Source organism: Schistocerca piceifrons, chromosome 7, assembly GCF_021461385.2.
Source record: "Schistocerca piceifrons isolate TAMUIC-IGC-003096 chromosome 7, iqSchPice1.1, whole genome shotgun sequence".
In the NCBI taxonomy this organism is placed as follows: domain Eukaryota; kingdom Metazoa; phylum Arthropoda; class Insecta; order Orthoptera; family Acrididae; genus Schistocerca; species Schistocerca piceifrons.
Window position 1 is genome coordinate 193,580,581 of NC_060144.1, and position 22,717 is coordinate 193,603,297.

The 22,717-nt window shown below is 42.3% G+C and overlaps 1 protein-coding gene across 1 annotated transcript; it reads right to left on the reverse strand.

Annotated features, from left to right (window-relative positions):
* Window positions 1-19,556: 19,556 nt before the first annotated feature.
* Window positions 19,557-20,063, reverse strand: LOC124805548 (piggyBac transposable element-derived protein 3-like). The gene has a single exon (XM_047266116.1). It carries the CDS (start codon window positions 20,061-20,063, stop codon window positions 19,557-19,559), a length of 507 nt encoding a protein of 168 aa, XP_047122072.1.
* Between the last annotated feature and the right edge of the window lie 2,654 nt (window positions 20,064-22,717).

The window sequence follows — 22,717 nt, forward strand, 5'->3', positions numbered from 1 at the left end:
GCTAGAACTAACCATGAATGCCTGTGTGCGTTACACCTGCAACATTCGCCGATATGATCATGTTAGTGTTTCATACCCGCAGCTAGGGTGGCTGCGGCCGGACAAATTGCGTGACTACCACACTCTATGTCTACTTCACCGACTGCTCGTCGCGAAAGCACCCCAATATCTTGCTTCAGAGGTTAAACACCTGTCATGCCATCATAATCGAAACGCGAGTTCACTCTTATTTGGTATCCTAACTGTGCCCACTCACAAAACAAAAACTTTTGCAAACTCCTTCTCAGTTGCCGCTGTCCGCCTCTGGAACAAACTGCCTCTTAACTTGCGCAAAATCCAATCCCCTACTGCTTTTAAGAAGAAGTTGAAGCATTTCCTACTATCATCCTCATAACGTTTTCTACAAAATTAATGTACAAGGCATCTGTCAAATAGCAAAGCTAGTGTCTCCTATCTTGCTCCTTTCTCTTCTTCCTCTTCATCTACCTCTATTAGCCACACAATCTTCTTTGCCTTTATATTTTCTTAATTATGTTCCATCATGACTCTATTCTTCTCCTCGCTTCAACATCAGTCTCCCTCATATTCCCTGCTGCTAGCACTCCTATCTCAAATCTCTCTTTCATAATGACTAATTATAACAGTACTTATCATCTACGAATATAAACTCTGTACGTATGTATTTTTATTTCACATATGAATGTAAAATAAGTAGAATGCCTGGTTAGATGTAAGAGAGGGCCTGATGGCCCTAATCTTGCCAGGTTAAGTAAATAAATAAATAAAGGCTTAACGATTCGTCTGTGCGTGCGCATTGGTGTGACTAATTTTCTCTCTGGTAAGCTTACAGGGGGTAGACAAAATAATGTGAGCACCATGCAACGTAGTATATGTTGTAGCAAGTTGGCACCGCTGCGCATGTGAAAATACTGTGATGCGGCTGCAGTGACAGTTGACGTACGAAGTCTTGCAGGTTCAGTGTATTATACATTTTGTTCTGCGGCGATTAACTCAAGCGATCGATCGAATGTGTGATCTCTGAGACTTCCAACTCGTTGGTACGCAGTTAGACCTGGTATCTGTGACGAAAACGGCTGAACAGTTTAACACTTCACGAGCGACAGTATCCACGGTAACGACAGAATACACAGAATGTGGTAAAACACCATAGTTGAAGTGGAATAGTGGGCGAAAGCCGAAGTTTACTGACAGAGATCGGAAATTTTGGAAATTTGTGGTAAGTTTCTACGGGACCAAACTGCTGAGGTCATCAGTCCCTACACTTATACAATGCTTAATCTAACTTAAACTAACTTACACTAAGGACAACACACACATCCATGGCCGAGGGAGGACTCGAACCTCCGACGGGGGGAGTCGCGCGAATCGTGACAAGGCGCCCCAGACCGCGCGGCTAACCCGCGGACAGATTGGTTCAAATGGCTCTGAGCACTATGGGACTTAACATCTGTGGTCATCAGTCCCCTAGAACTTAGAACTACTTAAACCTAACTAACCTAAGGAATCACACACATCCATGCCCGAGTCAGGGTTCGAACCTGCGACCGTAGCGGTCGCGTGGTTCCAGACTGAAGCGCCTAGAACCGCTCGGCCACAACACTGGTACTTGAGGAGCATCAGAATATCACCAAACGTCTTCCCTGCCAGCACAATAGCCAGACCTCAACATCACTGAACAGTTATGGGGAGTTATAGAGCAAAGAGTGAGGACCAGCTCCGACATCGTCGGAGTAAGTAGCGGATGTTTTCGTGCAAGAATAGGAGAACATTCCGCTGGAAGCTATTCGGACGCTATACGAATCTATTCCGAGAAGAACTCTAGCTGTTCTAAAAGCCAGTGGGGGCTCATCTCCTTAATAATAAATACATATATGTATCTGTCAATTGTTCATATTACTTTGTCCATTCTCTGTATGTTGCCTGGTTCTCCTTCGAACGTACGCATTCAGAATTCCAGAATTAAACGTCACTGTTATACACAACGACTGCCAGTGAAGTTTGTCACGCCGACCGAACGAGACGTGCCCGTGTTCCGTTAGATCTTTTCTGTCTTTACTACACTACTGTCCATTAAAATTGCTACACCAATAACAAATTCAGATGATAAACGGGTATTCATTGGACAAATATGTTGTACTAGAACTGACATGTGATTAAATTTTCACGCAATTTGGGTGCATAGATCCTGAGAAATCTGTACCCAGAACAACTACCTCTGGCCGTAATAACAGCTTTGATACGCCTGGTCATTGAGTCAAACAGATCTTGGATGGCGTGTACAGGTACAGCTGCCCAGGCAGCTTCAACACGATACCACAGTTCATCAAGAGTAGTGACCGGCGTATTGTGACGAGCCAGTTGCACGGCCACCGTTGACCAGACGTTTTCAGTTGGTGAGACATTTGGAGAATGTGCTGACCAGGGCAGCAGTCGAACATTTTCTGTACCTAGAAAGGCCCGTACAGGACCTGTAACACGCGGTCGTGCATTATCCTGTTGAAATGTAGGGTTTCGCAGGGATCGAATGAAGGGTAGAGCCACTGGTCGTAACATATCTGAAATGTAACTTCCAGTGTTCAAACTGCCGTCAATGCGAACAAGAGGTGACCGAGACGTGTAACCAATGGCACTCCATACCATCACGCCGGGTGATACGCCAGTATGGCGATGACGAATACACGCTTCCAATGTGCGTTCTCTGCGATGTCGCCAAACACGGATGCAACCATCATGATGCTATAAACAGAACCTGGATTCATCCGAAAAAATTACGTTTTGCCATTCGTACACCCACGTTCGTCGTTGAATACACCATCGCAGGCGCTCCTGTCTGTGATGCAGCGTCAAGGGTAAGCACAGCCATGGTCTCCGAGCTGATAGTCCATGCTGCTGCAAACGTCATCAAACTGTTGGTGCAGATGGTTGTTGTCTTGCAAACGTCCCCATCTGTTGACACAGGGATCGAGACGTGGCTGCACGATCCGTTACAGCCGCGAGAATAAGATGCCTGTCATCTCGACTGCTAGTGATACGAGGACGTTGGGATCCAGTACGGCGTTCCGTATTACCCTCCTGAACCCACCAATTCCATATTCTGCTAACAGTCATTGGATCTCAACCAACGCGAGCAGCAATGTCGTGATACGATAAACCCCAATCGCGATAGGCTACATTCCCACCTTTATCAAAGTCGAAAACGAGATGGTACGCTTTTCTGCTCTTTACACGAGGCATCACAACAACGTTTCACCAGGCAACGCCGGTCAACTGCTGTTTGTGTATGAGAAATCGCTTGGAAACTTTCCTCATGTCAGCACTATGTAGGTGTCGCCACCGGGGCCAGCCTTGTATGAATGCTCTGAAAAGCTAATCATTTGCATATCACAGCATCTTCTTTCTGTCGGTTAAATTTCACGTCTGTAGCACGTCATCTTCGTGGTGTAGCAATTTTAATGGCCAGTAGTGTATTATTCCTGATTGTAAGGGTCCCAGATGAGAAACAACACTCAAGAATCGGTTCAAATGGCTCTAAGCACTATTGGACCTAACAACTGAGGTCATCAGTCTCCTAGACTTAGAACTATCAACACTCCGCTGCAGACAGAAAATTCATGCTGAATAAAATTACTCTCAATATCGAAACAGCGTCTCTCTGTCTCTGGAGGGTACAAAATGGTCAAAAGTAGGTCGCGTGTTTTCCCGGGCACTAGCTGTCTGCCCGTTAACTAGTGCGTTGCCCTCGCCCCAGAGGTAATCGATTTGTACTCTGATGGTGGGAAAACATTGCCGTTATCAGTATGTTGTCAAATATTTTATGATCCTCAGATCATGTTCTAAGTCACAGTTCTCTCCATAGAATCTTATCGAGACACTGTACAATTAGATTGTAAATGTAAACAAGGTTACATTTCAATACGAACACGTGAAGAGGTGTGTGCAGTCAAATCCTTTGTGTCACAGGCTGGGAGAGTCTGTTCAGAGAGATGTAGATAGCTATAAATTACTACAAAAAATATAAATAGCAACAACCTATTGTTAATAATGATACCTTTTTAAAACAAATCTCTTTCAGATCGAAAGGTTCCTCCTCATAAGCCGGTTCACGTTCAAAATTACTTTCAGCATATTCTGTTCATGGGACGTCTGCTGTTTCTGGTTACGGCGAAAGTTCCTTGAGGCGGTGGTGTCCTAAAAAAACGATGTAAGAGAAGTGACTACTTTAACGTAATTGGATCTAACAGTGAAGTAATTAATTGTAGCCAGATATGTGAACATATATTTTACAAGCAACAGTCCTACAGTATCAAAATTCAAGTATATATTTTCCTGCTCAGATCGTACATTGCTTCCACCTGGACCAACTCATCATACTGCAGACACTTATACCTCTATCGATACTTTTGGTTCCAAGTCTCCAAAATGATCAAATTTCTGCACATTCGTTGCACTGTCCAAAAAAAAAGTAAAAAAAAACAGCAAGTGGCTACTTTTAGAAATTTTAAGCACTTGAATACGTCTGTGCTTACATCTGATGCCTATGATATCTCTTGCTAGAGAAAGAAAGGAAATAACTTTCATATGAAGTATCTAATATCACTGAGAGATTCAGTAATTTATTTGATAAACACACTCTGATGAAAACTGTAAGAGTCAGTAGAAAACCTGCACCATGGCTTACCAATCAGTTAAAACATGTCACCAGTATTGGAGACACAGCACGCAGAACATTTAAATGGCACCCAATGTCCGAGACTCATATCATCTACAAGCAACTTCGCAACTCAGTTAGCTAGTCAGTCACAAATTCGAAAGTCAGGAAGCAGGAAGGCCAGTTCGTTAACTGAGGACTTTCACAGGCCTTTCGTCTTGTCAAAAACTCTATGAGGCCTGGAAAAGCCAGATCTCAGTAATAGGATAAAGCTGGTTCTGACACTTTTTTTCAGCGGGTTGCATATATTCAGTGGTAATCATACATCCAGGGGTAAATTATCCTCCTCCCCTTAATATATTGTTATGCTAATTGATTTATGACCCGCTGGAGGTTGAGTTATGGCCCCCTGGGGATAGTCAGCCACTCTGAGAAACTCCTTAAATCTCCCCCTCCACTCCTCATCTTCCTCCTCCACCACTCCAGAAAAAGGGACACACTTTTGCCACCCCTCCTCAGTTTATTCACAGCCACTTTTCCCCCTCCTGGGAAATCTCCCAGCCCTCCCTTTCCTCCTCCACTTTGACCTTACCCTCCTTTCTCCCACTTGTCAAATGGTGCAGGGAAGACATATTCTAAAAAAAATGGCTCTGAGCACCATGGGACTTAACATCTTAGGTCATCAGTCCCCTAGAACTTAAACCTAACTAACCTAAGGATATCACACACATCCATGTCCAAAGCAGGATTCGAAACTGTGACCGTAGATCCAGAATGAAGTGCGTAGAACCGCTCGGCCACACTGGACGGCGGAAATATTCTTTTCGTTAAAAATTTTTGTTGTAGGCTGTGTGCGAGTACATGATATGTTGTTGTCTGAGCCTTCCTCTTTGTTGTTGTAGATGGTTTTGAGGCAGAGGAGCAGGGACAGGCAGAGACTGCGATGCTACCCAAATCACAGGCATTGTGTGGGAGTATATTCTAAAAAAAAAAATTTGTTCTTTGTAGTTTTTTTGTGTGTACGTAATTTGTTGCTGTTATTTAGTGGTCAATGACTCTGAGACATGTTCTTTCTATTAAAAAAAATTCTCTCTAAAATTTCATTGTAATGCTATATATACATAATATGTTGTTGTTATTTCATGGCCATCCAGTCTGATTTTGAAGATCAGGAGGAAAAGAGACAGAGGTTCTGATACTATCCACATCATAGCTATTGTGTAACTGTACATTCTAAAAAAAGTCCTTAGTTTTGTATGTGCACTTTTTTTAATAAATAAATATGTTACTGTTGTAGGTGAATCCATGGTAGTTTGAATAAGAATGATGAGGTGCCACAATGGGGAGAGGAGATAGGGTGGGAGCTGCATCAATGTAAGGAGATGCCAGAGTCACTTGGAGGATATGTCAGAGCAGAGCAATACAGATAATTTATGTACTCATTCTGCTTATATATAATTAGTGTTTATAAGGGCATACTTGCAGTAGCGGCATGCACTGTCTAGAATGTTATAGTTATTTTTTTCGTTATGGTTCCTCTTCTAGTGGGTGTCTCACCATAGTACACCATGTATCGGGTACAGCGGATGGTGAAGAAACAACCATCTAGATGCAGTCCTGTGTGGCACACTCTGCTACATAAGACGCCACTTGTTGCTGTGTGAGAACCTGCAGCAGCTGTAGCTGCAGTCACAGCTTTAGCTGCCCCTGCTGCTGCCCCTGCACCAGCTGTGCTCTGGCATCCATGGGCCAGCCTCCCTCTGGCAACTGGCTTGGGGTTGTGGAAACAACTATCTCTGCAGCTGCAGCTGTAGCCCGGCTGCTCACATTGGGGCAACACACCATCTCTTCCTGCCCCAGTTCTCTCTTGTAAGGTATGTGCACATCCTTGCTCTTCATCGAAGCCAGCAGCAATGTCATCATCTAGTTGTTGTTATTTTAGTGAAGGACATCATATTAGTAACACCATACCAAATTAGAATACTTGGTGATTGCAGACGCCTTTGAGGAGGGAATCTCATTCACTAGGATTCAAAATCCAGCCAGAGGGGATACTATGACCATGTAGGGTTTCTGAAAGCATGCTTCCCTGTTCTAGAAACAGGGCTCCTCAAGGTTGTTAATGATACACGGTATCCTGCCATTAAATACAGATCTGTTGCATCCACCTGCTCCCCCAAAAGGTTCAACGTTGAAGAGACAAGCCTTCACTTTCTTAGGGGGAAAAGACATGATAACGCAGAGCAGATCATCGTTGTGTGGTTTCATGTGCCCAAATTGAGTGCTATACGAGACCAGTTTTCTGAGACAAAAGTTAGAGGTCCAGCTGGAGCACTCAGTCAAATACTAACCTTGACATCCATATGCCTGTCTATGAACCAGTAAATAGAGGGTCCAGCTATGTCCAACTTCCTAGAGATATAGCTGATAAAAAAGCATGTATTAATGTTGAAAATAAAACCGACCACTCTTTTTTTCTATGTTTAATCATGGATTGAAAAATAAACAACACGAAAATTGCGTGGTGCACATTTTGATAGGTAGATGTCTTGACATTCATAAGTGTTATAACTTTGATGATATCGAGTACCCCACGAAGATCCATTACATATTTAAATTTGAGGTGCAGAGTACTAGCATATGATTTCATGTTAATGGGCTGGAGAAACACGAGTCAGATGACTAGAACAAACAGGATAAACATATAATCATCACACCCCTGCATTTCTCAAAATTTGCTGGTGAGCGTAACATGCATACAAACATGCTGGTATTCTCCAATGGAGACATATATCTTTATGTTTGGATCAGGAACAAGTCCTGACTCATTCCTTATCAAATCAGTAAACCCGAGCATAAACTGCATATTTGCTTCAGGTGTCTGAATGCCTTTTCCTCAGACACATTTCTAGCAAAGCATTTAGTAGATTGTGCTTCCAAGGACTCGGAACATGTTATTATGCCTCCTGAGACAAACAAATTCATAAAGTTTAAAACACGGGTGCAATGCTTGTTTGTGTTGTATGCCGACTCTGAGCACCCCGTCGCTCCAGTGACCCACTGTGAAAGTTACCTTACAGCCCCACATACTACCTCCACAGAAAAACATGTACCATTGTGGGAGAATATCAAGTTGCATCGTCCTATGATTCGAGTCTTAACTGATACAACTAGTATGTTGGGGATAATCCTGCAGTTTGGCTTCTCACTTAGCTTGAAAAACTTTTGTGGGAAGTTGATAAGTTTTACAGTTAATACCTCCCCATGACCAGGTCGATGGACAATAAAGATGTGTACAATAATGCAGTGGAATGCCATATTTGTGGGCTGCCGTTACACAGAAAAGTAGAAACTCCTCATAGTGACCACTGTCATCTTACTGGGAAGTTCTGTGACGCAGCTCACAATATATGCAACTTGAAGTATCGATCACTGCAACACATACCTGTCTTTTTCCATAACTGATGCTCACTTTCTTGTTGAGCACTTGGCTCATTTTGGTATGGAGAAGATCCATTACACACTTAAATTTGAGATGCCGAATACTAGAATATGGTTTCACGTTTTTGGGATGGAGAAAAACAAGTCAGATGACTAGAACAAACATGATAAACATATAATCGTCAGACCCCTGCATTCCTCAAAATTTGCTAGTGAGCATAACATGTCATTGTCCTGCCAGATAGTGTTGAGAAATATATTTCATTCCTCAAACGAATGACACCAAGAATTATGCTCGATTCCTTGACTCGCTACGTTTTATGCAGACACTACTCCAGTAGATTGTTGAGACTTTGCTACAGAAGGATATGTATACAGCTCGAGCACCATTCCCCAATGAAGAAAAGTTTCAGCTTGTGACTTGGAAATGGGTTTTCCCATACGAGTATCTGGATCTTTTGGCAATACTCAATGAAACCAGGCTACCTGACATCGCCTGTAGCCGATGCTGTGAATGTCTGGTGGAAATTCAACATTTCCACTTTAGGTGAATATGCACCACTTCACAGGGGCACAGACGTGCGCTTGCTCTTTGATGTTTTCGAGAAATTCCGGAGTTTATGCATGACGACCTATTCTCTAGATCCCGCCTTTTATTACACAGCACCTGTGCTGTTTTGGAACACCACCCCTGTCTATGATTAATTATCCTGGCTACATGCGGATAAGTATAGTGATTATGATACCTTGTGTTCGTTGCATCATCAGCTCAATCATTGCACTACTTCCTAGTTTTCTTCAACTCTTACAGTACTACCTGAATAATACAACAGAAATATTCATTCTCAACAAAGTAAAATCGTCTCTGTACCACTACACAACAGTATGATGTTCTCTAAATCATTCTCTGTGTCAGGGATCCGATTTTGGAACAATTATTCTCAAAATATTAGAGAAATTAAAACCTTTTCAAACTTCAGAAGACAGAGAATGGCTCACCTTCTATCACAATAGCGATCTCTTCATGCAGCTCACTCTCGTCAATACTTCCTCCCCCCATCATTTCTTTTAAAGTTCTCTATTGAAATTCTCTTCTTCTTGTCACTTTCATTTCAATAGTCTCCTCTTTTATTATCCCTTCAGCTTCTTCTACTCCTAAACAAGACTTCAAAAGTGCTAAACTAATCAATATCATTCATAATGCCTGCAGTTATGTTGTTTTTGTCATTGTCATTATTATTATTTTTGTTATTATTATTATACCATATTATTACTTTTTTAATAATGAAAATTATTATTATTGATTTTGTTATGTAGCAACTAATTAATATCATTATTAATAACTATTTTATCATTATTATTAGTGTTACTATTATTACTGACAATTATTATTTTTATTAATGATGCAAATTACTATTACTGTGATTGTAATGTAGTAATTTTTGTATTTGTTTTTCCTGGACAGATGTAACGGAGGGCCTTAAGGCCCAATCTGCTCAGGCTAAATAGGCAATAAATAAATAAATAAAATATAAACAACTTTCTAAGGTAGGAACAAAGTTAGTTCAGTGTAATGTAAAGAAACCTTGTGACTTTGATTCCACTATTTTGTAATACTTATTTTAATAAATGGCGCTATTAACAATCGGTGGTTGCTGCATTGTAAGAATCAGCCGATATTTTTACACAAAAACGGTCTTTTCATGTTAGTTTTCAATGAAATACTATAAATTTTTAGACTTCACACATGAGATCACGTAACTTGGGGGAACCAGACCAACAAACGTTGTTCAAAACTAAGCATTAGTACGTTTATCATGAAGAAAATGTTTGAGACAGTAGATTCAGATACAGTTTTTACCATGTATTACAATCGAATATATCTTCATTTACTTAAGTGCTGCATAAAATGGATAAATGATGTCTACGAAAAAATAGCGACATTAGTCGAATTATAGGATTGTAACAGGTGCATTATAAACGTGTTTCAAGACATTCTTACAGTAGAAAACTTAGAGAACCATTTGCACTGCCTGTGGCCTGTAAATGTGTAAAAACAATTATGAAATGAAATACATGCATAGCTATAATACATGTCACAGAGGAGGATGAACCTAAAAACGCAACAAGCTACATTAAATGGAAACGGACCTACAGTTGGTTGACACAATTACCACACAGAGTAAGAGTCACAGAAATAAATACGAGTTTAGAAATCAATTAAAAGACTGCTTTATGATCATTTGCCTTTGCAGTATAAAATATCTGTAAATCAGTTATTAGGGAGAAATAGTTTCTCAGTAAGAAGGTGTCTACATTAAATAAAGCATATGAGCAGACTAAATATTTCTTCTAGTGCGTAATATCTTTGTTTAAAATAATACAAAACAGATACTACTACTAACACTACTACTGCTACAGTTACTAGTGGCTTTTCGATACTGACTGGTCTGCTGACTGAGGACATTAAGGTCAGCGAGCAACTGAATACTACTACCAGCTATTGATCGTGATCATTGTCCTTTGTGCTTAATGAGGATGCTCTGTGTCCTCTTGGTGCCATTCAAGAGGGATAGCTTAGTGCAGGCAACCAGTGTAGCATCTTATTTTGTTTCATTCCATACTTAGTAGTATCAGGAAAGACAACAAATTAAATTACAAGAATAGGATTATTTGTGTTTGACTTATAGTGATGTGCTTTTGTTGAGTTCATGATGGGTAAAAAATTATGTACATCAACTCCTGTCCTATCAGCCATTTTAATGATTGGTGATCAGAACACTCTTGAAGGTGAACCTGCAATGATGAAGCTTCTAGGGCTGGGAAGAGATCAGACGAAGGAAAATCTGATAGCAGCAATCGTACACATTACAACAAACAAATGCGTTATGCATTTGTATCTCCAGTGAAAGATAAAGGGGGATTCAGAATTCCTATTATGCAGTTATAGTTGTAGAGGGAAATCAGGGCAGCAACATATGGTAATCAACCCAAGTCTGAAACTGCGTGGTTTGGAAGATAAACTTGAAACGATGGAGGAAACGCATATTGAGAGGTCAGTGTCTCGTGTCAGGTGATGTCTTGTGTGACGTCATGTCACGTGTCATCAGACAACAACCCAATGAAGTGGAGTGCATGAACGTCAGTTACCACTGAGTGATCGAGAAAGGCCGTGCATCACAGAATGGCAGAGTACACGTTTTCCCAGAACGCCGAGCAAGTTGCTCATCTACAGTGAAAGTGGACGAAATAGTCCATTAGCACAACGCCTGCACCATGAACGATTTCCGGGTCATGCCCAACCATCACATACCATTTTTGCAACATTGCAACAGTGGCTTTGGGGAGCCGGCGCCCTCAAGGTTAATAGGGCCATTTTTGGTTGTGGCCATACGCATGGCACTGTTGACATGGAAGAATAAGTCCTCCATCTGGTCGACCAGACCACATTGACGAGTACCCGCAACATCGCAGGATCCGTGGATGTATCACAGAGCAGCGTCTGGCGAGTTCTCCATGAATAGCATTCCCAATGAATAGCAACCCATACCACCTCCAGAGGGTGCAGACAATGGCTCCACCTGATTTTGTGCCTCTTGCCTATTATTGCGCATGGTTCCTGTAACTCTGTCTCGACGTTCCAGACTTTCCTCGGATCGTTCTTTTCACAGGTGAACCGCATTTCACAGACGAAGGTCTGCTCAACCGCCGTAAAAGTCTTATGAGGAAAACTCTCATGTCTCACATACCCATGGATTTCAATACCGTTTCGGTGTTAATGTATGGGCTGGAATTATCCGTGTTCGTCTGTCTGGCCCTTGTATTCTACTGCCCCATCAAACGGGTCACAGCTACTTGACGTTCCTCCAAGTCATGCTTTGGAGGACGTACCATTGTATAGCCGTCGGAGGCTGTGTTTTCAGTATGGTGGCGCGCCAGCCCACTTTTCAAGCGATGTCCGTCCGCATCTTCACCAGACAGTTTGGGATGGGTGGATAGGTCGCGGTGGGTCGATTCGTTGGCCCCCTAGATCGCCTGATGGAACTCGTCTGGACTTTTTCATGTGGGGCTACATGAAGATAATTGTTTACAAGACTCCTGGCGAATCACAGGGCAAACTCTTATAATGGATGCAGAGGAGGTCATTTGGGACACTGCAGGTCTTTTGGACCGTGTGTATGTGATTGTTCGCAGGTACACTTGGTGCAGTGGAACAGCGGTCGCCACATTGGGCATCTGTTATACACTACTGGCCATTAAAATTGCTACGCCAAGAAGGAAGGCAGATGATAAACGGGTATTCATTGGACAAATATATTATACTAGAACTGACATATAATTACATTTTCACGCAATTTGGGTGCATAGATCTTGAGAAATCAGTACCCAGAACAACCACCTCTGGCCGTAATAACGGCCTTGATACGCCGAGGAATTGAGTTGAACAGAGATTGGATGGCATGTACAGGTACAGTTGCCCATGCAGCTTCAACACGATACCACAGTTCATCAAGAGTAGTGACTGGCGTATTGTGACAAGCCAGTTGCTCAGTCACCATTGACCAGACGTTTTCAGTTGGTGAGAGGTCTGGAGAATGTGCTGGCCAGGGCAGCAGTCGAATATTTTCTGTATCCAGAAAGGCCCGTACAGCACCTGCAACATGTGGTCGTGCGCTATCCTGCTGAAATGTAGGTTTATGCAGGGATCGAATGAAGGGTAGAGCCACAGGTCGTAACACATCTGAAATGTAACGTGCACTGTTCAAAGTGCCGTCAATGCGAACAAGAGGTCAGCGAGACGTGTAACCAATGGCACCCCATACCATAACGCCGGGTGATAAGCCAGTATGGCGATGACGAATACACGCTTCCAAAGTGCGTTCACCGCGATGTCGCCAAACACGAATGCGACCATCATGATGCTGTAAACAGAACCTGGATTCATCTGTAAAAATGACGTTTTGCCATTCGTGCACCCAGGTTCGTCGTTGACTACACCATCGCGGGCGCTCCTGTCTGTGAAGCAGCGTCAAGGGTAACCGCAGCCATGGTCTCCGAGCTGATAGTCCATGCTGCGCAAACGTCGTCGAACTGTTCGTGCAGATGGTTGTTGTCTTGCAAACGTCCCCATCTGTTGACTCTGGGACCGGTACGTGGCTGCACGATCCGTTACAGCCATGCGGATAAGATGCCTGTCATCTAGACTGCAAGTGATATGAGGCCGTTGGCATCCAGCACGGCGTTCCGTATTACCCTTCTGAACCCACTGATTCCATATTCTGCTAACAGTCATTGGATCTCGACCAACGCGAGCAGCAATGTCACGATACGATAAACCGCAATCGCGATAGGCTACAATCCGACCTTTATCAAAGTAGGAAACGTGATGGTACGCATTTGTTCTCCTTACACGAGGCATCACAAGAACGTTTCACCAGGCAACGCCGGTCAACTGCTGTTTGTGTATGAGAAATCGGTTGGAAACTTTCCTCATGTCAGCACGTTGTAGGTGTCGCCACCGGTGCCAACCTTGTGTGAATGCTCTGAAAAGCTAATCATTTGCATATCACAGCATCTTCTTCCTGTCAGTTAAATTTCGCGTCTGTAGCACGTCATCTTCGTTGTGTAGCAATTTTAATGGCCAATAGTGTAGTTTATGCAGGTACGAGTTTGTTGATGAACATGCAACGTATCTTTTGATATTATTTCAGAGCTGTTTGTCTTCCAAACAGCGCATTTCAGGACATGACTTTATTACCAAATATTGCAGTTCTGAGTGTCCTCTACAGAACCTATAGCTATGTAATAGGAATTCTCGATCACCTGATGGAAATTAAAAAAATTCTTAGCACTTCTCAGAGTGGATGACCTGGGTTGAACACAGTTTGTATGTTGATTGCTTCATGCGGTTTCCTGAGAGCAGCTACATGGAAACCTCACAAATACTCGTTTACCAGTTGAGTAATGTGTCACTCCTGGTTAAAAGCAAGAGTTCTTTGACTGCTGGAGGATTGGTAACTAAGAGGTCTGTGTGAAGCAGTACAGCAAGTGGTGATGTCCAGTGGCACTCTCTCATAATGCTGTGAGGTACGGATCACTCGCTATTCAGCGACCCAACCCAGTGCATGACTGCCAATCACGACAGCAAGTCTGTTTACGAATGATGGGATGCAGATCAAGCAATAAACTACATCAGAGAAACATGCAACCAGAGACGTTTCTCATCAGGTATCATATACCTTCACGTAAAGTGACCATGAGCTGCGTCCAAAGTTGTTTCAGGTAACACGATACTGCTGGGGATGTATAATACGAGGTGCGACAATAAAGTAATGAGACTGATTTTCTTTGCAAGATGTGGCAACCCTGCAGGCTTATGTAGGCACAATATCTTTGACCTTGGTCTATAAGCTGCTTTTAATCCAAGCGGCACATCGATGGAATTGCTCAGTCGTGAGTTGTGCTGTAATAAGTTAACACATGTTTGTGTCTCTCATCATGGAAATGGAACCGCATAATATCGCGCAAGTGTATGCCATTTCTTTTTGCGTTAAATTGGGTGAAAACGCGACGACAACTTATGGTAAACTTCAGAAGGCTTTTGGAGAGGAGGTTATATCAAGAGCTCAAGTTTTTCATAGGCATAAAATGTTTAGTGAAGGCAGAACGAATGTTGAAGATGAAGACCACAGTGGGCGACCATCAACCTCACGGACAGATGTCAACTTGCAAGGGTGCGTAAACTCGTACGATCTGATCAAAGATTATCTGTGAAAATGATTGCAGAAGAACTGAACATCAGTCGAGAAACGGTTCTAATAATAACTGAAGATCTTGGTATGAGAAAGATTTGTGCAAAAATGATCCCCAAAAACTCACACCACAACAGCGAGAAACACGGAAAAATGTGGCAGCCGATCTGTTAAAGCTAACGGAAATCAATTCAGAATTGTTGAGCCGTGTGATCAATGGTGATGAAAGTTGGTTTCTTCAGTACGATCCAGAGACAAAACGCCAAAGTTCGCAATGGTGCTCAAAGGGATCTCCCAAAGTCAAAAGTGAAATGCATGCTTGTGTGTTTCTTTGATTCCAAGGGAATTGTTCATAAAGAGTGGGTGCCTTCCGGACAAACAGTTAACTAACATTACTACAAAGAAATTTTATAAAGACTTCGTAAAAGAGTTATTCGTGTCCGCGCCAACATTGCTGATAATTGGATTCTGCATCACGATAATGTGCCATCTCATACTGCTCTGCCAGTACAGCAATTTTTAACCTCAAAACAAATTTCAGTACTACCACAGCCACCTTATTCACCAGATATCGCTCCGTGCGACTTTTTTCTATTTTCAAGAGTCAAAACAGCGGTCAAGGGACACCATTTTCAAACAACACAAGATGTCCAAAAAGCTGGGACGAGGGTCTTGGAGGCTATTCCACAAGATGAGTTCCGGAAATGGTACCATCAATGGCAGAAGCGCTGGAAAAAGTGTGTGCAGTCAGAAGGGAACTATTTTGAAGGAGACAACACTAAACGTGACTAAAACGGTAAGCAACATTTTTTTCACATCAGTATCATTACGTTATTGTCGCACCTCATAGACCAAACTGCGGGCTAGGCTTTAGTTGCCTCGAGAGTGTCTGCTTTGCTAATACCTGCTGACAAAAATAGCAGTTATGATGAGCAGTGCAACATATGTTTGCAATGGTCATTGGCTTCTGAAGGTGAAAAATTTAGCGTAATTCTAGGAAGGTAGATGAGAGATGATTATTTTTTTTATCAAAAGACTTTTGTGTCAAAGGACTTCAGGGGAGGTTTTTTGAGCGCTTTCATTAAACCACAAACAAGACATGCACCACAAAAGTGTCCTCAACTACATAGCAGAAGCACACATCACGATTGGGAAGTATTCATCAGAATAATCGAGAATAGCTACCCATTTTACTTTTCTTAAGAAACTAGAGGAAGTAGCAGCCAATCTCACCAGCTAGAACCTCTTGCATTGCAAAGAACAGTCGTAAGAAATAGCCATGGATAGGTTCAGCCACGTAATTAGAGAGGTTTTTCCTACATGTGGCGCCCACAGACACCTTTCCTTTGTGAGAGCTGTGTCTTTATTTCGTACGTGTAAGTTGAGTGTAATGAGTGCGTGTTTAATGTGACGTCATGTTGACATTGGACACAGATGAGAGAAGGGAGAGGGTGAAACCTGATGCCGGCACATAGCCTGCTCCTCTCGAACAGCAGGAAGGGGCCGTCAAGCTTAACGTCTTTATCTGACGTTAGGTTCGCCATCAACAGTGCCACATGCCCTCCCTTCATGAGTCACTGCGGAGAGGTTTGGAATTTAATACAGAACATTGGCGCAACGACTGGCGGTTAGGGCTCAACGTCATCAGCCATCCTCTCCTCTGCCATTACGGCAAAGGGCAAAGGGAAAGCTGCCACCAGCACACGGCATACCCGGGCAGTTATCCATCTGAGTACCGGCAATGCGAGACGCTCCTTAGTTCCGGCCATTCATCAACAATGCATGGTCATTGGTATTTGTTGTTTCCAATCAATGCTCATGGTCTGAGTATGACAATGAGATGAACATTCAGCAAACTACTGAGTTTAAAATACTTCGGTGTACCACTTGTAAGATAACAGCTGCGGCGTTGTTGCACTGTGATTGCTTTATTAACAAAAATTTTTTATACTATTTTATTGATAATTTGTATCTAACAAGGGGAGGCCGCCAATTGTGCAATTCAGATTCAATTCATACTGCGCATAATAAAAGCTCATTGCCAGAGGTGTAATGTGGCAAAGCACCAAGATGCACTTCTCAGCCGTTGTCGAGAAAATGGACAGTTAAAATAAACCGTTGCGGTGAAATACTCTTAACGATCAGTAATTATCGACAGCGTCGTGGCGCAGCGGTAAGCGCTCGGGTTCGTAATCCGAAGGTCGCCGGATCGAATCTCGCTCCATGCAATTTTTTTTTTAGTATTTGTTTTTTGTTATTCAAATGTGTCTATACACACACACACACACACACACACACACACATATATATATATATATATATATATATATATATATATATATATATATATATATATATATATATATAATTCCCGGCAATCAGTTGCAACAATTATGCATATAATAAGTTGTTGAAAGTCGTTTATCGTGGAAAAACTGGCGACTTCGAACATCATTATGTTTTCCGCAAACAAAGTTGTATTTCACAAATGTTATTAATTGTCTTCATAATGTTAACCGTATAGTTAACGGAAGACGTAGAAACGATATTCCGAAACGAATACGTATAGCGTAAGTCAAACGTTCGAATTAGAATAGAAACCCCACGAACACAAAATTGCTGAGGCAGGTATGAAATATAAGCTCCGTTACTCGCTCGTTACACTTGAAGGACAGATGTTGAATGGACCGAAACGAGCCGCCGCATAAGCGTAGTTGCCTGCTAACTTCGAAAGAAGGTAGATGCGGTCCCTAGCGCAACTTATAACATCGTCGAAAATCAGTGCGGACGTGAGAGCTTTGGTACACCCTGATAAACAAACGGAAAAATGGAGGCAGTACAATTGGAGAGCGATCCGCCTTCACCAAAATGCATAAGCAATTCATTAATAGTTCATATATATATATATATATATATATTTGAATTACAAAAAACTAATAATAAAAAAAAATTTTGCATGGCGCGAGAATCGATCCGGCGACCGACCTTCCGATTACAAACCCGAGCGCTTATCGCTGCGCCACGACTCTGTATAAAACTATTAACCGGAGAGAGCATTTCACCGCAACGGTTTCTTTTAACTGTCGATTTTCTCGACAACAGCTGAGAAGTGCATCTTGGTGCTTTGCCACATTACACCTCTGGCCATGAGCTTTTATTATGCGCAGTATGAATCGAATCTGAATTTCACAATTGGCGGCCTCCCCTTGTAAGTCAGTTAAGTAATACATGTTTTAATGTGCCCTGCCCTATAACACCTTGCCTATTTTAAAAGGAACATTGTCACTAACGCCATTTAATGTCAAAATTGTTTACTCCGTAGCATGTCGAACTGCTCGTGTCAGTTTTGGCACTTATGGTCTTTTGGAAAGTAGTAGAATGCGACAGGATACTATAAGGTTTTTGACCAGTAATTTTGTACATTTCACTGCATTGTTGTAATGCGTGCTGTGGAGTGTCAGTTGTGCTGTTCTGCATACTCCTACAATGCTGAAGTCTGATCTCTGGAGACCTTCAGAGAAGAGAAGTGCTCCACAGGGTAATGCAGATTAATTAAAGGAATAATAATGTTGTGCAACAGAAATGTCAACTGGATGAAAATTTATAGGGGTGGCCATATCAAACTTTACAATATGGGTACCACACCACGCAAATAGACACATTAATAAGAGGATGGATCATTTTATCTATAACAAAAACAAGTGATCAGTATAACAATCAGACGACATACATGGATGTCGGGAGAGGCCTTCTACACCCGACAGTGATCCCCTTCCAAAAGTTCCCTCACTGAAAGCACTGGGGGTGCATTTCTCCAGTGCAGTTCGCCGAACTACCACAGCCACATATCGCCCGCTACTACAAAGGACGCTGACGCTGTTCTGTGATAGCAGATTCCTCAATATGGATATGATTTTCCGAACACGTCAACACTTATCTAGCGTCCAAACTTAATTATTTTGCGCACATTTTACCGCTAACAGCCGCCATGACCCGCACTTTCCAGGCGTCGTACGGACAATTTGTGAGTGCAGATGATATATTCAAAGTTCGCTACACTACTTTAACCCATTTCTGCCTGAATTATTTTTTTCTTCTGATTTCTACAAATTAGATATTTATGTGTTTATTGCCATCAAAGAAAAGCAATACAACACTCAAAAACAAAATAATAATCAGTAATTGAAACAAAAAAGGGCGTAACATATGTCACGCTAGGCAGAACATATGACAGCAAGTAAAATAATACACTGGATGTGATTTACATCAAGTTCAGGCGACAGTTCTCACTTTCTGTGAAATGACACAAAACATTCTATGCACAAACCAACATCACATTTGCAGCACATTGTTCTTGGGGTTCCTTTACAGTTTTCCGCCGCACAGCGTCTTCTTTTTTTCTGTGGCACCATGGCTACCAGATGATTTGTTTCATCATATCTAATATCATGCAACACTCTGCCTTGGTTTGAATTACCTGCAGGGCGTCCAGGACCTCTTGGTACTGCAGCACTGGAAGTCAGGTAACATTTCACAATGTAGCGCCGGAAGTGCAGCTGAGGCATATTTATACTAGTCTTTCTATGAAGAAGCCACCCATTACGTATAGAGATATTTAGAAGCCATGTAAAAATTGGCCACTACCATTTATTTCCTCTGACACTCACTCTATATAATGCTACATTTTCATCCATTCAGTCAGTTCCTCCCATATTTTCGTTGTATTCTCCAATTACACTAGGTCGAGGAACAAGTATTCTTTTCTTCTCTTGTCTAGAGTATCGGGCAATGGTGCTGACTGGACTGATACCATGGCTTGTGGAAGCAATTGTTACTGTAGAATTATCTAGCCATCTGGCAACGATTATTCCACTTTCCTTGCGGCTCTTGTAATCAAAATCTCCTCTCTTATTCATTTTGGACATAGTGTTAGAAGATATGAGATGACACTCTTTAGGCAGACGATTTTCACGAATATTCCCAATTGCACCAAAACCTCGTTGCTTCAGGTAAATCCACAATGATTGTGATGTAAACAGGTTGTCAAAATAAAACCTGTAGTCAGTATGTTTGTTCTTTTCAGGAAGAGGATCGATCATTTGAATCAAAGGAGCAGCACATTTTTCAAATGCGTTCTTATATTTTTCATTCCTCTGAGGATCAGCTCCTTGGTATATTTGAAAGTCCACTAGATAACCCATGGTTGTGTTTAGACACCATGCTTTGTACCCAAATCTAATGGGCTTACCTTTCAGAAACTGTTTCAATCCATGTCTGCCAAAATACTTTACCATGCTCTCATCGTAAGACAAATCTTGCTCAAGCTGAAAATGGAGAGCAATCTTATTTCTTAGCATATTTATTAATGGACGAAGTTTCCACATTCTATCATTAGCAACTATTTTTGTGTTGTCACACGAGTGAATGAATCTCATAATTGTTTCAAACCTGTCCCTTCTCATCGTGCTGTGGACCATTTCATTTCTCATGTCCAATCCAGAATCCCAGTAATATCTTCTGCTAGGTAAAAGACTATAGCCTGAAAGAATTAGAATTCCTAGAAAACCTTTTATCTCTTCATATGTTATTTTTGGATCTGGGCAGTTCTTGAACAAAGCATACTTCGTCGATTCAGTGAGAAGAAATTCAACTACTTCGTCGTTCCAAAATAATTCGAAGCACTGAACTGGAGACAAGTTTCTGTAATTATTATAAACACTCTCAGGAAATACAGAACTAAAACTACGCAGATCATCTTTTTTCCAATCTCTGATTACAGTTTTTAAGAGCTGTGACTTTTCTTGTTCATCTGGTTTATCATCAGGAGAGAAATTAATCTCAGGTTCACTACCTAACCTGTTTTTACTTGCTAAAACCACTTCTTCACCAACCTGAAGTTGCCTTGGTCCAAGATTATCGACATTTCCTCTCCCATCTTCTTCCCCAGAATCTTCATCCGAATCCACATTAGCTTCAGGAGGTTCAATAAATATATCTTTTGCATCTTCTTCCTCCCCTTCAAGAATAGCCAGGATCTCATGGAGAGATAGACCTCTACAGCGAACGAATCGTTATTTTCACTGTTTTGCCTAGCGTTACATATATGCAACACAAAATTAAAACTGTATTTGGACAACAAAAATAAGTATTGCATTTTGTAGATAACCATTAACGTAAATGTCAGTACTTTTAACATTATAATCAACCATAATTTAAACAAATTGTATTATAATTTGCGATAAAAAATTATACTTACTTCTTATTCCAAGACATAATCTCACTCGGAAATGTCTTCCGTACTTGAAGCACCAGTCACTGACCACTTAATGCTTGCAACTGACTGAAACCTGCCTAAACATGAACAACAAAGCCTCCTTATCTGAAAGCCATACAACAATAGCCACACCAAACGCAGGCATTGTTGCCAACGAGAGAAAACAATGACAGGCATTTCCGTGACATATATGTTACGCTAGGCAGAAATGGGTTAACACGGCCTCCACTGGCAGGGGGCCTGGTGTTGACTCACGTCCACAACCACGCGCGGGCATTGTACCTGCGGTCGATGCAGCTCGCATCGACCGCGACCAATAACAGTTTGATGGGGACGCTGCTACGGATCGTCGCGCCGCGAGATCTTCGTCCAGCGATCGCTGTGGCCCGCATAGCTCCGTCTCTTGCCCACATTCGCGATTTTCTGGTCTAACTGAGTTATATGACCAAGGATCTACAGTCGACGAGGAGCCGAGCACGAGAGATTACTACCGCATCTATCAGGTACGACAACTCCGTAACAACATCGAACAACAACACCCAACCATCCGCTAAACCAGGGTAGGCGAGCCCATCCACATACCATACCTGCCCACGTGCGCTCGTTCCCTGTGGTATGTGGTGGTGAACGGCAAATTAGCCACACACCGGCGCCTCCATTCCATCCATCTCACTGACGACTCTTTGTGTTCGCACTGTGCCGTCGTCGATTCGGATGCGCACCGCCTGACATGTCCTGTGACAGGCAGATGCTGGGATCTTGTACAACGTGCTCCTGTTGCGAAGACAGTCACAGTCTGTCACACCGGACGAACTCCTGCATCCAGAAACAACTTACTTTCCCACTACAAGAACGAACGCCGTCAACTGGCTGAAGGGCTGTATTACATTTTGCAAGGTGCTCCCGAAAACGCTCTGGAGTTGTGGGTCCACCTGACAACGACTCATGAGGCATTCCTTCATCATGCATTGTACCGCACACAACTATCAAACTCATTGGGGCGTTCCGAGTACTATAAGACACACTTTAAAATGATTCACGGCACGTGATTGATCCTCAGAGCAAACGGTTTAGAGGGAGTCCTCCTTACATTCATTATGTGAAGATGACTCGGAAGCTTCTGCTGGAGGTAGTAGGACCACGTTAAATATATATATAATGGACATCGAGGCTAGGCCTCGGGAGACAACCACTACCCTCTTTGCCCCCGACCCTTCTCTCAGGCCCTTATGGAGAGAAAAAAAGGATGTAAACAACTGAACATTATGTACTTAAAAAGAATTCTAATGGTAAACCAAGGCAAGGGTGGATGGGCAAGGTAAGTGCAGTGTTATATAGGTAGAGTCAGTGCAAAATTCCGTAGCCAGCAGATGTGCAGACGACAGGGCAGTTATGGGGAGAGAGGTAGTAGTGGAATCTGTGGGCAGGCGCTGTAGGGGAAATGCCGAGTGCTGGAGGGGGAATGTTGTTGTAAACTAAAGCCTGCACTCCCATTTCTTTTGTAAATATTAAGTGGGACGCCTCCACACCCATACATCCATGGTGACCATTCAAAGAGATCTGTCACCTCTGCTTTGGTTA

Bases quoted from the DNA above. Each gene is read 5' to 3' on its own strand.
- LOC124805548 (XM_047266116.1), bottom strand. From the start codon at position 20,063: ATGGGTTATCTAGTGGACTTTCAAATATACCAAGGAGCTGATCCTCAG.